The 17,102-nt window shown below is 37.7% G+C and overlaps 1 protein-coding gene across 22 annotated transcripts in view; it reads left to right on the forward strand.

Annotated features, from left to right (window-relative positions):
* DOCK10 (dedicator of cytokinesis 10) overlaps nt 1-17,102 on the forward strand; it is a 304,405-nt gene that overhangs the window by 250,595 nt on the left and 36,708 nt on the right. For 17 of the 22 annotated variants that reach the window (XR_015150938.1, XR_015150936.1, XR_015150933.1 and 14 more), the window contains 12 exons: nt 3,652-3,735; nt 7,005-7,101; nt 7,963-8,007; nt 9,078-9,253; nt 9,380-9,496; nt 11,179-11,290; nt 11,995-12,116; nt 12,203-12,317; nt 12,411-12,477; nt 12,702-12,749; nt 13,667-13,768; nt 16,357-16,481. Coding sequence is in view for 18 of the 22 variants with exons in the window: in XM_086365856.1 (XP_086221982.1) it covers nt 3,652-3,735; nt 7,005-7,101; nt 7,963-8,007; nt 9,078-9,253; nt 9,380-9,496; nt 11,179-11,290; nt 11,995-12,116; nt 12,203-12,317; nt 12,411-12,477; nt 12,702-12,749; nt 13,667-13,768; nt 16,357-16,481 (1,210 nt within the window). In the remaining 4 variants the exon portion in view is untranslated. The remainder of the gene's footprint in view (nt 1-3,651; nt 3,736-7,004; nt 7,102-7,962; nt 8,008-9,077; nt 9,254-9,379; nt 9,497-11,178; nt 11,291-11,994; nt 12,117-12,202; nt 12,318-12,410; nt 12,478-12,701; nt 12,750-13,666; nt 13,769-16,356; nt 16,482-17,102) is intronic. The other 5 variants (XR_015150940.1, XM_086365845.1, XM_086365865.1 and 2 more) reach the window with 1 other exon arrangement.

A 17,102-nucleotide genomic window follows, 5' to 3' on the forward strand; every position in this document is an offset into this window, starting at 1 on the left:
TAGCACTTAAGCCAGAAACCTTGTCCATTTCTCTGACCGTTCTCTCCTAGAGATAGATAGGATGCAAATGCATCCATGTCTACATATGTAGCTTCTGTAATTTTTCTTTCCACTGCCAATCTGGGTCACAACTCTAATTTACCTGAGAGTAGCTGTCTAGATACTCTTCTCTTGCAAATATAATACCAAGGAGGTAGCAAAGGAAAGTTCATTCTGATTTTAATTTTCCTTCTCAGACAGCCATGTCTTTTTACCCACTCTTCTGACTATTCTCTACTTTATTTCAATTTGCTTTTGGAAACCATTTGGCAATCATCTAATATAAAAGACAGATTTTGGTAGCAAAATATTTTAAAGAAACATCTGTGATATTTCTCTTTAAATATCAAAAAAAAAAGATGGATAAGCAAGTCTATGAAAGGGAAAGTCTTTATATTCACTCTGTTTCACTTAAATGTTCTGTGTTTGTAGAATAAATAAATGTTTTCTATAAATTCAATCTATGCAAGAGTTGCTGTGGTGATACGTAAGTTAATACCTAGTAAAGTATCCAGATGAGAAAGAAAAAGATGGACCAAGTAGTTTTATAAAATACAAAGGGAAAGGGTATCAGATGCGTGTTTTGTAATTTGAGTTCATAACTGATTGCTAAACAAGCTGTAGAATAAAATTCTCATTGGTTCTCACAGTTGGTGAAACAAAATAAATAATTTTTTATTACAATATATCTTTGCATGTTTAATTTAGAATATTTTCCTTTATTAAGCCAAACTGAGAAAAAGTCTGATAGGGTATGTTATTCTTTATATCAACAGTCTGCAAATTTTTTTCTGTAAAGGGTCAAATGTTAAATATTTTTAGTTTTGCAGACCATACAGTTTCTGTGGCAAGTACCCAACTCAGCTAGAAACAATCATAGACCATTCTGTGTTAGTCACTCATTCGTGTCCAACTCTTTGCAACTCCGTGGAGTGTAGCCTACCAGGCTCCTCCATCTTTGGGATTCTCCAGGCAAGAATACTGGAGTGGGTTGCCATTTCCTTCTCCAGGGGATCTTCCTGACCCAGGGATTGAACCTGGGTCTCCTGCATCGCCGGCAGACTCTTTACCATCTGAACCACCAGGGAAACCCATAGACCGTTCACCATGGACAATATTTAAACAAATGGGTACAGCTGTGTCCCAATACAACATCATTTACAAAAACAAACAGTGGGCCAGTTTTGGCTCATGGAACATAGTTTGCCAAAGCCTGCTATAAATTGTTTTCTGCTAATATGGAAGTTAATATAAATTATTTTAAAACAAAAGCAGAGAGGCCCCTCCATGCCTTAACAATGGGTGAAAGATCCTCTGCCCTTGGGGTTAAGAAGGTGCTGGAATGGGCCAGAACAGGGTACCGATGACAGGAGAGACACATTTGATGAAGCTTGACCTGCAGGAGGGCTCTTTGTAGGAAAAAGGCTGATTCTACCAGCTTTGTATCCTTGGAACAATCTGCTCCCCTTATCCCTCACTGCCCCTTGAAAAGAGTATGACAAGTTCTGCACATAGAAGGTCTTAAATCTCAAGAACTCTGAGTTTTCCTAGACCCCCCCAGGGTAGGCACCCTCCTCCTCATTTTCCCCTTTCATGGGTGATGGAGTTTGGTTTCCTTTGAAAGCTCACAGATTAGCTACAGTAGCCTCTGGAAGGTGGCAACTGCAACCTTTCAGTGACATGACTCACAAATTCCTCCTCCATCTTATCAAGGTGCCCTGTGACTTCACCAAAGTGCTTCTGTTCTTATGCTCTTTCTTGAGAAGTTTCTAGAACCCATAGTTATACTAGATGGTCTTCCTCTCTGCAAAGTGAGACCCAAGCTTCTTCCCAGCAGGAATGAGACAGCAATAGCAGAGGTCTCCAGGGAGAGAGCTCCACATTGGGAATATTCCAAGGGTCACCAGTTGGGACTTCATTCTACAGATGGAGAACCTTAGAGGACCTGACCCACTTGCTGAGAGCCTGCATAGTGCAGAGGACATCAAAGCCCTCTTCCTCCCCTCCTCTACATCTTCTGCACCTGTGAATATGCTCTGGTGTTACCTGTCCTCACTGTTCTATTGGGAGATAGGAGGACCAGGGAGCCATTCACTTTTTTACTAAGGGGAGATGATTGAAAGAACTTAAATTCATACTGAAAATGAAAATATAAATGAAGTAGTATGTAATGAATAGGTACATTTAAAAAACTCAGAATAAAACATAGAAAAATGGAAAGGGAAACAAAACAAACATATGATTGACCAATCAACTGAAAATGTTATTAGAGAAAATAGCTCATGTTTCTACATGGGCGTATTTCAATGGGAAATTGTCCACTTGGTATACTACCTATAGGGCTTTCCAGGTGGCACTAGTGGCAAAGAAATCGCCTGCCAATTCAGGAGACATAAGAGACGCAGGTTCCATCCCTGGGTCGGGAAGATCCCCTGGAGGAGGTGGACGAGGGCATGGCAACCCACTCCAGTATTCTTGCCCGGAGAATCCTGTGGACAGAGGAGCCTGGCAGGCTACAGGCCATCGAGTTGCAAAGAGTTGGACACGACTGAACTTAGCATGCACATATGCGTATTGCCTATAACAAGATTTTATGTCCAGTCCTTTCTGAGAAAAGAGATTTGTTTGTAAAACTGAGAGATTAAGAAACGCGAAACTGTTACAATGGACCCTACTGGACTCTGGATGAGAAAGAAGCCTTCTATACTGAGTGATACAGCAGCTGAGAAATTTTCCCACATGATACACATATTCGCACACTTGTGGATGGGTAGAATGAAACACACATGCAGTGATGACCTCCATAAGCTAATCTACTATAGTGCCCAAGATGCTGCATCAGGAAACAGTCCATGCCCACGTCACACTTTTCCAGTGCAGGAACTGGCCCCCATAGCTTGGTTACTGGTTACGTGGCCGTTAGTCTTTGGGATAGAGAGCAGATGCTGAGCTGACTTGCAATGCTTGCCTGACTCCTCTAAAGCTACCTACTGCTTAAGACTCTCCTTATTACAGTTACAAGAGTGTGAAGACAGAGTAAGACAGACAGTGAGCAGCTCTCTGATAGAAATCTCAGGCTCTCTTACCTTCACTCTTCAAATTCAAGCTGCCTTGGCTGAAAAGAAAAGCTATTGAAAGAGGCCAGTGAGATTGCAAAAGGTTTCCCTGACCTGTCTCTGCTGCCCCTGTTCTTACCAGATGTTGTACAGTAAATGATCTTCACCTAAGGAACTGTGGAAAAAACTATTAAAAAACAATAATAAAATGTAGAAAAGTGGTTAAAAAATAAGACAAGTAAAAGCTAAAAATTTCTATATTAAAAGGAAAGGGCTTGCAATATTTCATTGCAAAGCTCCAAGAGATGTTTTATGAAAAATGATAAATATGGGTTTGTAACTTTGTGGTGTGTGTCCTATATCTGGTATTTTAATTAGCTGCCATATGTGGATGAATGCTTAAGCATATTGTAGATATTGTTCAAACATTTATTATATAAGACATTTAGTGGAATGTTATTTTGCATCAATATTTTTAATCATCTTTTCTAACAGCTTTAATGATCCTTAAAATAAAAACATCTGAATTTATTTATTTATTTATTTTTTTTTTTAGCGCTGCTTTACATTTATGGACCGGGGTTTTGTGTTTAAGATGGTTAACAATTACATCAGCATGTTCTCCTCTGGTGATCCCAAGGTAAGAACCATGTTCAGGAGTGATGGCTTTCTAAACTGTTGCATTACAAATAAATACACTGGTCTCTGTGTATAATCTGTCTAAAACAATAATCTATCCATTATTTGTATCAAAAAACAATTTCTATACAATGAAAGGCAGGCTTTTAAAATGGCTCGTCATCTCAGCAAGTCTCCCAAGTCCTCCCTTCGTGGGGAACAAATGGGCGTGGAGTTAAAGTGTTCACATTTCATTTCTGTTTCTTGTGGGCTGTGAGAGGAGTGATTCCGGCTGCAGTTCTTCTTCCTCAGGTTTTCCCAGGACTGTCTTGGTTTTAGCAAGTTCCACTTCTCTGGAAATTTCCAGTCTTGGGCAAAATGGAACAGTTGATCACCTTACATAAATAGTGACTCTGTGTCGGGAGACAGGGAATAGTACTAATATCTAGGGAGCAGTGGTTCCCAAAGTGTGGTTCCTAGACCAGTGATCTCAGGGCTGAGCTACTGCAGGTGAGGCCCAGAAATCTGGAATGCAGCAAGATTCTTATCACCTTCAGGTGATTTCTGTGTTCTTTCCAGTTTGAGAACCACTGAGCTATATAATATGGCATATGCCAGAGGGACATAAGACTAGAAATGGGCCAGACTCTGAAACTTGTATCATTAAGCATTAAGGTTCTTTGTGTTGCAACCAACAGAAACTTACTCCAATTTGAGCGAAAGGGAATTTATTGGAAGGATATTGGGAGAACTAGGCTTGGAAAAAGAGCGGAGACAAAGGCACTTCCAGGGCAGAAGAGTAATCACAAAGGATGAACCTGGGGCCAAGGTCTGCTGCTCCTTAAATAATGAAATGGGACCATTTTCTCCCTCTTAACACTCTGCTTACATGTACACCGTGGAATATTACTTGGCCATGAAAAATGAAATAAGGTCATTTGCAGCAATGTGGATGGACTCCGAGATTGTCTAAGTGAAGTAAGTCAGACAGAGAAAGACTAATACTATATGATACAACTTACATGTGGAATCTAATTTTTTTTAAGATACAAATAAACTTATTTAAAAAACAGAAATGGACTCACTCAAATTTATGGTTACCAAAGAGGAAATGTGGGAGGATGTGATAAATAGGAGATTGGGATGAACATATACAGATTGCAATAATATAAAATAGATATCTAATAAGGACCTACTGTATAGCACAGGGAACTCTAGTTAATATTCTGTAATAACCTACTTGGGAAAAGAATCTTAAAAAGAATGGAGATATATATATATATATATATATATAAAATAACTGATCTACTTTGCTGTACATCTGAAACTAACACAACATTATAAATCAACTATACTACAATAAAAAAATTTTTTTAAAGATTTACACTCCAGAGAGGAAGCATGTAACTGGTCTGCTTTGGGTCACGTGAAAGAGAAGGCACCTGAATTACCAGTTCCCCATTAACCTTTCCCCGTTGGGAGGAAAATAAGTCCCCAAGAGAAGTCATCTAGGTATTGGGAAAGAATATAGAAATATATTTACGAATATAGAAATAGAATATATTTATGTTTATAGAAATAAACAAATATAGAAATTCCAAAAGTAAATAATGATCTTCTTGGAGCATTTCGTGTTAGGCTTAGGAGCCTGAATGTTATTTTTAGCTGTGGAGATTTAGCTAGGAAAACTGCATGATTATATGTCATTCAGTTTTGAAAATCTAGTTCTTTCTGTAAATATTTTTTAAAAGAATGCAACCTAGCAACCTAGATGTCCATCAGCAGATGAATGGATAAGAAAGCGATGGTACATATACACAATGGAGTATTACTCAGCAATTAAAAAGAATACATTTGAATCAGTTCTAATGAGGTGGATGAAACTGGAGCCTATTATACAGAGTGAAGTAAGCCAGAAAGAAAAACACCAATATAGTATACTAACGCATATATATGGAATTTAGAAAGATGGTAATAATAACCCTGTGTATGAGACAGCAAAAGAGACACTGATGTATAGAATAGTCTTATGGACTCTGTTGCAGAGGGAGAGGGTGGGAAGATTTGGGAAAATGGCATTGAAACATGTATAATATCATGTATGAAACGAGTTGCCAGTCCAGGTTCGATGCACGATACTGGATGCTTGGGGCTAGTGCACTGGGACGACCCAGAGGGATGGTATGGGGAGGGAGGAGGGAGGAGGGTTCAGGATGGGGAACACATGTATACCTGTGGCGGATTCATTTTGATATTTGGCAAAACTAATACAATTTGTAAAGTTTAAAAATTAAAAAAAAAAAGAATGTCCTTCATTAGTGCTCCAATTATGCAAGAAATTTGCAGAAAATCCTTTTAGATATGATTCCAGTGACCCTAAATTATATATCTTATCAAAGACCAAATGGAACATACTCAATGAAGAGTGATCACAGTGTAATTTAATTATGTTCCTTTTCACTTTGATGTACAAAGGATTAAGTCAAATACTACCCTTGTTTGAGATGTCAGTATTCTAAATTACTGACTAAAGTTGTCACAAATTATGATTCTAAAGTATCTGAGCAAATGAAATATATTTTTATTTTGTTAGATGTTTTTAGTGAATACAATGAACACAAGCTGAGTCTTAAAAATTGATTACTTGGTTTGCATGACAATAAAAATAGAATGGTTATGGAGTTGCTAATTGTTCCCATTTATGCAGTTGTATTAAGTTGCTTTGGATCATGTCTGCACTTCATTTATCACTGTCCTACTCAAAACATTGAGATGCCAGACCTGTTTGCAAGGGCAGGGAAGGGGTGGAATGATGTACTCTCAGAATAAACGGAAGATGGAGAGAGATTTACTCTAAGTTTAGATTCTCTGCACCATTGTCTTCCTTAGCACTGGATCTTAGAAGTTGATTTGGAGTGATCTGCTCTTCAAGCTGAGTGTAGTTGTACATCTTAGCACATGTGGTGAGGCACTGTTTTTCTCAGAATAAATACATTTTGCTATATGCTAAAAGAAATGAAAAAATAGAACTCAATAAGATTGTATCCCATAGAAACTCAAGGTAGGTTGCAAATGAAATCACTTCCTGAACAAGCCTTGACCAATCTCCAAAAATAGGGTGCCTGACTACATTTACCACTTCAGAGGGGACAAAATCCTTTAAACTTAACAATGACCCAGTGGTCACACAAAAGTAACTCCACTTCCTTTTTAGAGATAAGATTCAAGTGCAGATTTTCTATTAACTTTCTTAGTGTGTGAATAATAGTCATTCTTTTGCCTCTTTTTTAGACCTTATGCCAATATAAATTTGATTTTCTCCAAGAAGTATGTCAGCATGAACACTTTATTCCATTATGTCTCCCCATAAGATCAGCCAACATTCCAGGTAATAAGTCCCAGACTTTTATCAGTTCCTGCAAAGGGAACACATCTGTTTGTTTGCCTTCGCTTCTTTCTTTGTATTCCTGTTTCCTCAGTCTTAGTTTTGTCTGAAATTGTCATATGGGCATTAGACCCAGGTAATCAGGTTAAAATGCAGAAAATAATAGCATGTGGTAAAGAGTACAGCACTGTATTTCTCAATTTTTGTTTATGTTTTCTTTTTCACCAAAGAGAAGGCCCACAAAGCCATACAATTGGTGCTTGTAAATCAAAGAACATTAACCTCGTAACTATTGCCAAGTTATTACTGCATTAGGCAGACTGGTTAAGACAGTCAAGGGGATCAAAATCTATTTTAGTCATTTGTATTATCTGTTTACTATTTACTTCCCAAGTAGCTCAGCTAGTAAAGAATCCACCTGCAGTGCAGGAGACCCCGGTTCAATTCCTGGGTCTGGAATTCACCCTGGAGAAGGGATAGTTTACTATTTATCAATAAGTAAAAGGGATTGTTTACTATTTATCAGTAGCTCAGAGACCTGGTAGTATCTTTGTAGATCTGATATTATCAATAGTAAACATAAAAACATGTTTCATAGCAAGCAGATTTCTGATAGAAGGAAAAGACAGCGCTCAAGAAGAAGGCTAAGCATTAAAATAATTCTGTTCACGACATTCTTTCTTAAGAAAAGAAGTAAACAACCAAAGCCTTGTCTTGAAAAGCAAAGCTTTATTGAAGGGATTCACTTGTATTTTAAGACAATATATTTTAATTTTTCAGTATAAATTACACATAGTTAATGAATATGGTGTTTATCTGAGTATGTATATAGCTGAACTTTTTGTTTATTTATATTAAATTCAGATCCTTTGACACCTTCAGAATCAATACAAGAATTACATGCATCAGGTAAATGATTTTTATTTTCTATTACACTATCTCAGCATCAATAACCACTTTGTGTTTCGATAATATTGATGAGTATAGACACTTCATATTTCCAGTTTCTAGATGCTAATAGTCATATCATCTAATCAAATATATAAAAATATCAAATATCATCTAATCAAAATAGTCAAAAAGTTGAGTGAGCTTTTCTTTTATCACAAATAATTAAATGCTTCCTTAGTTTGAATTTTTTTATACCCTATTCTCCAGAGTTTGAACTCTTTTTAGTTTCCCAAAGCATCAGAAATTTCCTTAGAGTGTAACCATACATGAAATTCCCAATCATATGTAATAACATGCTTATTCAATGAAACTATCTTTATATGATATTTCTATCAATAAGCCACAGCCTGGTTCTAACCCTTCTCTCAAAATTGAGATCATTAGAATCATATCAGTTTATTTTTACCCCAGAAAAGTTCATAACTTGAAATAGTCTGGGCAAATTTTTTTCTAGGTATAAATGGGCAATTTGCAAGTTTTGTTTTATTTCTGGCTCCTCACTATTACTCAGTATTTTGTGAAAAAATTTATTTAACCTAAGCCCTTTGATGTTAGTTTCCTGAACTTCCACATTCCCTGAACTTCTGCCTTCAGCAGTATTTTCACAGACTGGAAAAAATCGATGTGTTTACTTTACTTCTGGTCAGATATGATGTGGAGTGTTCTAATAGTTCATTATTCCTAACATGTAGTCCTGGGTCAGAAAGATCCCCAGAGTAAGAAATGGCAACCCACGCCAGTATTCTTGCTGGGAAAATCCCATGGACAGAGGAGCCTGGCAGGCTATGGTCCATGGGATTGCAAAAGAGTTGAACATGACTGAAATGACTCAGCATGCACACATGCTCTGTTTTGGATAAGAATAAACAGTATTTACTGAATGCCCCTCTTCACATTTTTCATATAAGATTGCATTGCTGAATCCCTCCTAGTAGCAATAAGGGTTTATAGTTGTTTGTTCCATTCTCTTAATTGTAAAGTGATCATTTGACTTTCAGTAACATGATCTCTTTACCTTCCACACAAAGATATGCCTGAATATTCGGTCACGAATGAATTTTGCCGCAAACACTTCTTAATTGGAATTCTGCTCCGAGAAGTTGGCTTTGCTCTACAAGAAGATCAAGATATCAGGCACTTGGCTTTAGCTGTCCTAAAAAACCTAATGGCTAAGCATTCATTTGATGATCGATACAGAGAACCAGTAAGTGGTCTTTCTTTCTCCCTTCCCTAAGCACCATTTAATGGTTCACTGCATTAAGTGCCTATCAAACCTACAAGTCTATCGATTTTTATGTGAATCATTTCTTTTGACTCCTTTTCTACCTAGGAAAAGCAGGCCCAGATAGCTGGTTTATACATGCCCCTCTATGGCATGCTTCTGGACAATATGCCAAGGATTTACCTGAAGGACCTGTATCCTTTTACTGTCAATACATCAAATCAGGTAAGTTTGCATAATATTCCAAGTGTCTATTTTAATAAAGAGTTTGCCTTTTTTTATATATTTTTGGTCTCGATAACCATTTTTCCCTAAATGTGAGCAAACTAAGGATTAAACAGAACAGTGCTTTTTGCTAGGTGGTATTTTGGTGGGGGGAAGCAGGCGTTTGATTTTGGTTTTTTATCTATTTTTTTATTGCAGTATAACTGCTTTACACTGTTGTGTTACTTTCCGCTGTGCAGTGAAGTATATCAGCCATATGCATACATGTATTCCCTCCCTGGTAGACCTCCCTCCCACCCAAGCCTTTCATTTCGCCCAGGTCACCACAGAGCACTGGGCTCAGCTGCCTGTGTTATATATACAGCAGCCATCTAGCTATCTGTGTTGCACACGGGAGTGGACATAAGGGGCTTTCCTTGTGGCTTGGATGTACTTTCTCAGTTCTTTTCACCCTCTCCTTCCCCATCCCTCCTGTGTCCACACATCCATTCTCTACATCTGCATCTCTGTTCCCACCCTGCATATAGGTTCATCTGTACCATTTTTCTAGATTCCATATATATGCATTAATGTAGGTGTTTTGAGGTGTTTATATGGTGTCTAGAAGCCAGGAACTGTGTCTGGAATTTTTTTTGACCTTGGACCAGTTACCATCTATGTAACCTTCAGTAAGCTATTCAACTTTTTCCTCTTTTATAAAGTGGAACAGAATACCTCTGTTGCAGGGTTCTTAGGAGGATTAAATGTGTAATAGAAAACATGCATCATAGAGACTGGCACATTATAAGTACCTAACATCTAGTTTTTAATAATAATATACATTTAAAAATCCATGATAATAGTGATAATCCAGTCAATGAATTTATGACACTACTTACAAATGGAATCTAAAAAATACAACAAACTAGAGAATATGACAGAAAAAAGAAGCAGACTCACAGATATAGACAACAACCTAGTGATTACCAGTAGGGCGAAGGAAGAGCCATAGGAATAGGGGTTAAGAGGTATAAGTGTTACATATAAAATGATTATAATTTTATAAGCTATAAGGATATATTGTACAACATGGGGAATGTAGCCAGTATTTTATTATAACTGTAAATGGAGGATAACCTTTAAAACTGTGAATCCCTATGTTCTATACTTATAACATATAATATTGTATATCAATTATAGTTCAATTAAAAAATTTTTTAAATCAGTGAACTTATCAATCACCATTATAGTCATTTAGTCCAGGAGTCCCCAACTGCTGGGATCTAATGCCTGATGATCTGAAGTGGAGCTGATGTAATAATAGTAGAAATAAAATGGACAATAAATGTAATATGTTTGAATCATCTCCAAACCATCCTTCCTCCCATGGTCTGTGGAAAAACTTTCTTCCACAAAACCGAAAGATGCCAAAAAGATTGGGGACCCCTGATTTAATCTATATCTGAAAAAGTTTCCACTACATTGTTTAAAAATTTAAAAATCACATAAGAAACCAAATTGTGACTAAGATTATGGTTTGACAGTATTCACTTTCATTGCCTACTTAGGCAGAAGATTTTGCAAAAATATAAAAAATCAAATCTCTTATCATCTAATTGAAAATGTAATGAAGAAAACATTTGTAGGTTTATGATGTTGAAATATGTTAATTCCCACTAATCTCTTTTGTGCTTTGAATCCAGGGGTCTAGAGACGACCTCAGTACCAACGGAGGATTCCATACCCAGTCAGCTATGAAACATGCCAACTCTGCAGACACATCATTTTCTAAAGATGTTTTAAATTCTATAGCAGGTACTTCAGACCTTCCAGACAATGGTGTTTAACAGTCATCTGTGTTTACATTGTATATCACTGTGCTTTTTACCCACTCATCCATTGTACATAATGTATGAGGCAAAGTATTCTACATTTATATAGCTAAAGAGTCTTGTTACATGTTTCTCTGAATGTCATCCAACAACTTCCTCTTCTACTTAGTGTTCATTTCTACTTGGATTAAGAAGCAGTCTACTCCGATGTCATCAAATTGTTTCATTCTGAAAACAATCTTGATGTTTTCATTGCATACAGCCTTTTAAAATATAATAGCCCTTCCACTTCAAAGATTGTTTTTAAGAACTATTTTGGAAATGTCATCTTAATTTCTTACAAACTGTCAAAAATTGAAAGCTGCTTCCTCCAAAGCATCCTTAAGAACTTTTATTAAGCATTTTAAAACAGAAACGTTCTTTAAAAAGCTTTGTAAGAAATCAAAGGAGCACGCTTTATTTCCAGTTATAATGGTCTAAATGTTCTTAAATCCTTCATACTGGCATGGCTGTTAAAATAATATTTTAAAAGTTGCACGTCTTTCATGCCGATCCCAGACTCTATTGTGTCAGGCTTTCACAATACCTGAATGATCAGCATCTTTTTGGTTCATTTTAGCGTTGTGTGTGTGTGTGCACGCCCATGCATCTCATTACCGTCTTGTGTGCTGTGGCTTGTGTTTACAGCATTTTCATCAATAGCTATTTCTACAGTAACACATGCTGATTCCAGAGCTTCGTTAGCAAGTCTTGACTCCAACCCAAGTACCACTGAGAAGAGCAGTGAGAAGACTGACAACTGTGAAAAGGTATGACTTCCCTCCCAACCTTCCCAAGCACGTTACAAGTCAGCTGTCTCCTCCTCCTCAATCCTTGTTGTTTCTTTCATCCCTAGATCCCAAGACCCTTATCTTTGATAGGCTCAACTCTTCGATTTGACAAGCTAGATCAAGCAGAAACCAGGAGTCTTCTCATGTGCTTTCTGCACATTATGAAAACAATTTCGGAGGGTAAAGAGAGCTCTTTAAAATTAAATTTAAAAAAAAAAAAGGAAAAAACTTTGAATTTCAAAGAGTCTCATGCTATTTGGTGTTTCCTTTCAGAGACTCTGATTGCCTACTGGCAAAGAGCCCCTAGTCCAGAGGTGTCTGACTTCTTCAGCATCTTGGAGTAAGTTTTAGAGTTGATTACTTAAGACTTTTTTTCTAGAACCTTCAAATGATTTTAGTATACCATTTTTCATTCTAAGTATCATATGGTGAATAATCTGTCAATAATAATGCATAAACTATCTAAAGAAAACTGTATTTGTCTTTTAGTGCACTTGGATGAACACTTTGTATAGATAAAAAGGTATGAATAATTGGAATGTGACTTGTTTTTTTCCTTTCTAGCGTCTGTCTTCAAAATTTCAGATATCTAGGGAAACGGAACATAATAAGGTAAGCATTTTAAACTCCAAAAGGTTAGTCTGATCTTTTGAAAAGAATCATGAAAAGAATCATAGTCTGATCTTTTGAAAAGAGTCATATATGTGTGTGTTAGAAATCTTAAAATGCAAATAGGATTTTAAGGTTGACCTCATATTAAGTAAAGCATGTTTGATGATTACACTCCAGATTAACTTTTTTTTTTTTAGTATATTGGAAGTATTTTCTTAAATATGCATCTTCTAAGTTACATTCATATGAAGACAAATTGGTTGAAAAGCTACATGAAATGTGGTTTCCTTTCAGAAATGTGTGTTTGTGCTTTTTATTCGGACAACATTAACTGTTCTTTGATCTATTATGGGTATAGTGTAATCATTAAACAATGCTTTGCTTAATGTGAAGTTTTAGTTGTTTTTTTTTTTTTTTTTAGTTTTAAAACTGAAACTTCACATTAAGCAAAGCATGTTTGATGATTATACTATACCCATAGTAGATCCAAAAATAGTTAATGTTGTCCAAAGAAAAAGCACAAAACACACATTTCTGAAAGGAAACCACATTTCATGTAGCTTTTCAACCCATTTGTCTTCATATGAATGTAACTTAGAAGATGCATATTTAAGAAAATACTTCCAATATACTAAAAAAAAAAAAATTAATCTGGAATAACTGTGCTCTCATCCTTTCCCATAAGAGACAGCAGTGCCCCGCCCCCGCCCCCCCCCTCCGCCCCAGCACATTCCCTAAACCCTCAATTTCCCATTTCCAGAAGAAAATGTGGTTTTCTTCTGGAAAAAAGTGGTTTTTTTTTTTTTATAACATATGAAAGATTTCATTGTCCAGTAATCTTTTGTCAGTTGCCATTTTTTGTTTATATATCAGTTGCAAACACTGAGCTAAGATTAAAACTTCAGTTTTCCTTGCAGAAAAATTGCTGCTGCGTTTAAATTCGTGCAGTCCACCCAGAACAATGGAACTCTCAAAGGATCTAATCCATCCTGCCAGACTTCTAGCCTTTTGTCACAATGGTACTGTCACATTTGCTTGATATTTAAAATTATATTGTGAGTGTACATGGATGTGTATATGTGTGTGTGTGTATTGGGCTTCTCCAGTGGCTCAGTGGTCAAGAATCCGCCTGCAATGCAGGAGCCAAAGGAGGCGCGGGTTAAATCCCTGAGAAGATTGCCTGGAGGAGGACATGGCAGCCCACTCCAGTATTCCTGCCTGGAGAATCCCATGGACAGGGGAGCCTGGGGGGCTACAGTCTATAGGGTCACAGAGTGGGGCATGACTGAAGCAATTTAGCACACACACATGCATATATATAGAGAGAGTGTGGATACACACACTATGTACACACACACACATGCATGTGTGTGTGTGTGTATATATATATGTATATTTTATACATATGAAATATTCCCTGGTGGCTCAGACGGAATAGTGTCTGCCTGCAGTGCCGAAGACCTGGGTTCGATCCCTGGGTCAAGAAGATCCCCTGGAGAAGGAAATGGCGACCCACTCCAGTACTCTCGCCTGGAAAATTCCATAAACAGAGGAGCCTGGTAGGCTACTGTCCGTGGGGTTGCAAAGAGTTGGACACAACTGAGTGACTTCACTTACTTACACTTGCTGCTGCTAAGTCGTGTCCAACTCTGTGCGACTCCATAGACGGCAGCCCACCAGGCTCCCCTATCCCTGGGATTCTCCAGGCAAGAACACTGGAGTGGGTTGCCATTTCCTTCTCCAATACTTATATGTATATTTCAAGCCAGACACAGATTTCAAATAACTCTGTATGTTTCTAAGAGGAAACCTTGTAAGTACTTCCCTATCTGGCCCACTAACTTGTAAAGACCTAAGAAGCAAGAATTACGCCTTATTTATGTGACCTTATTTATGTACAGTATATTACTGTACAATGCCTTGTGTTGTTGTTGTGTGCTCAGTCATGTCCGAGTCTGTGACCCTAGGGACTGTAGCATGTCGGGTTCCTCTGTCCATGGGATTTCCCAGGCAAGAATACTGGAATAGGTTGCCATTTCCTTTTCCAGGGCATCTTCCCAATCCACAGATTGAACGTGGTCTCTGGTGTCTCCTGCATTGGCCGGTGGATTCTTGCATAGGGTCAATGAGTATCTTAATTTTTTTAAGCCTGGAAAGATATAATTCCAATCAATGACTGTTTTCATGTTTGCTAATCTCTTGGTGACAAAGTAAACTGTGAGGTCGTATCTCCCCTTTCCTTTCAGTAATTTTAATAATTTAACCATATTCTTAGAGTTTAATGTAGTTTTTTTAAGGGTCAAAGGCAATAAGGAAGCATATCTGGCCCCATAAGCTCATGTTAGTTTTTTAGTCATCAGACTGATTTAACTAGCATAAAAAACCCAGGGTCACCCCTCATAAACTACCCTACAGAAAACATTAGCCTGAAATGCTACCTTAAAGCTCCTCTGGGTCTAGTCAATCCAAACTCTTTGCTGAAGTTTTCTCCAGCTTGATTTATTCTTCCCAGAGGTATCATGATAATATACAATATGAAAATGGCTGTATTTTAGAAAGAATTTTAGAAAGTAATATGGAAGTAGTAAACGGCTAATAAATCATAGAATAAATTTTGCCTCTTTATCCATGGGGACCACTTGAGTGGCCCCCTTATGAGAAAGCAAATAAAAAATGTAATGGGCATGTTTTGGCAATTGGTAGTAGGAGAGAGGACCATAAACAATGACTTTAATGACGATCGTAACCCAGCTGAGGTCACTACAGTTTAGAGGCTGTCTGGTAAGTTAGATTTCAGGGTCCTCCCTGAACACCTCCTGATTTTTTCCCCAAAACCATGGCTTTTCCCAGCAGTTACAGACAGAAGGAGACAAAGTAATTCAGTCCCAAAGTTTAAGCCATATAGCCCCAAACCCATTATTCCCTATAGCTGCAGAAATGACCCAGACTCTCTTGGCTACTAAAAACCAAAGTCAGATTTCCTGGGCCCCGATCCACTCAGAGCACTTGATTTAGCCAGAACCAAATAAGCCTTGAGAAGTAAGACAAAGAGAAAACCATTGCTTCTTTTTGAGACTTCACTCTTCAGTATCTCTTCCTCCAAATACTAAGAAGTAAGAGTCAAAGAGTTGTTTCAGACCAAATTTTACTTTTTTATATTTTACCCCCTAAAAATAATTGATACCAATTGAGTTATGTAGTATTGTACTTTATAAATGTTTATCACTATGCCTTTCTAAGCAACCAATAGCCAGCATAACATCTATGGAATCCCATGATTTCATTAAATAATAGTGAATATGATTGTGCAGAATTTAATTCCGTATCTATTATTTTGGCAGATGAATTCTTTACTACTAGCGCCACCTGGGAAACTCATTATCCTTTAGTATCTATTATCATTCTGAACCTTTTTTTGGCTTAAATAAAATTTCTCCAAAAGTACTTTTAAATTTCTGTCATCGTGTCACCCCATAATTAATGGTTTTTCATAAAAAGTCTCATTTTTCACAAAAAATGTTAATATGACACAATCAAGAGAATTTGAAAAAAACATTTGGTTTTCATATCCCTATGACTTTAACCATTTTTCTTATTTCATTTCCAGGATGCACACCACTTCCAGTCATGAAGGACAGAAGCAGCACAGATCACAAACTTTACCAATAATTCGAGGCAAAAATGCACTTTCTAACCCCAAACTCCTCCAGATGTTAGACAATACCATGACCAGTAAGTAAACCAGAAACAATAGCAACAAGATGGTTATCGTTTTTCTCTAGACATGTGCAGGAAATAAATTCATTCTGTTTCAGAATGTAGGGAATGTTGCTGTGCCCCTCAGACCACTGGTTTTCAGGCTTGCTGTAGCCCTGAGAATGTTCCTGAGGAGAGAATCAGCTGCTACTGCTGCTGCTAAGTCGCTTCAGTCGTGTCCGACTCTGTGCGACCCCATAGACGGCAGCCCAACAGGCTCGCCCGTCCCTGGCATTCTCCGGGCAAGAACACTGGAGTGGGCTGCCGTTTCCTTCTCCAATCAGCAGGGAGTGGTTTAAAAACGTGGTGTTGTGGGACTTCCCTGTTGTTCCAGTGGTAAGGACTCTGTGCTCCCACTGCACGGGGCATGGGTGGGATCCCTCACCGGGGAACCAAGGGACTCTGGCATCGTGAGAGTTATGGTGGCCTCTCTCAACCTGATTATTATCCCTCTGGGAAGAGGAAAAAGTTGCCTGTGTCCTAGAAGCAGCAGGCGTGCCATCTTGAATCCAGTGCTGCACACATTCTAGGTGTGAATGAGGTAAAAAACGAGATCCAGTCCTTTCATATCATGTAAGTGTGCTTGATTATGGACAC

Source organism: Bos grunniens, chromosome 2, assembly GCF_055505025.1.
Source record: "Bos grunniens cultivar Pamir isolate PY7600 chromosome 2, Bosgru_T2T1.0, whole genome shotgun sequence".
In the NCBI taxonomy this organism is placed as follows: domain Eukaryota; kingdom Metazoa; phylum Chordata; class Mammalia; order Artiodactyla; family Bovidae; genus Bos; species Bos grunniens.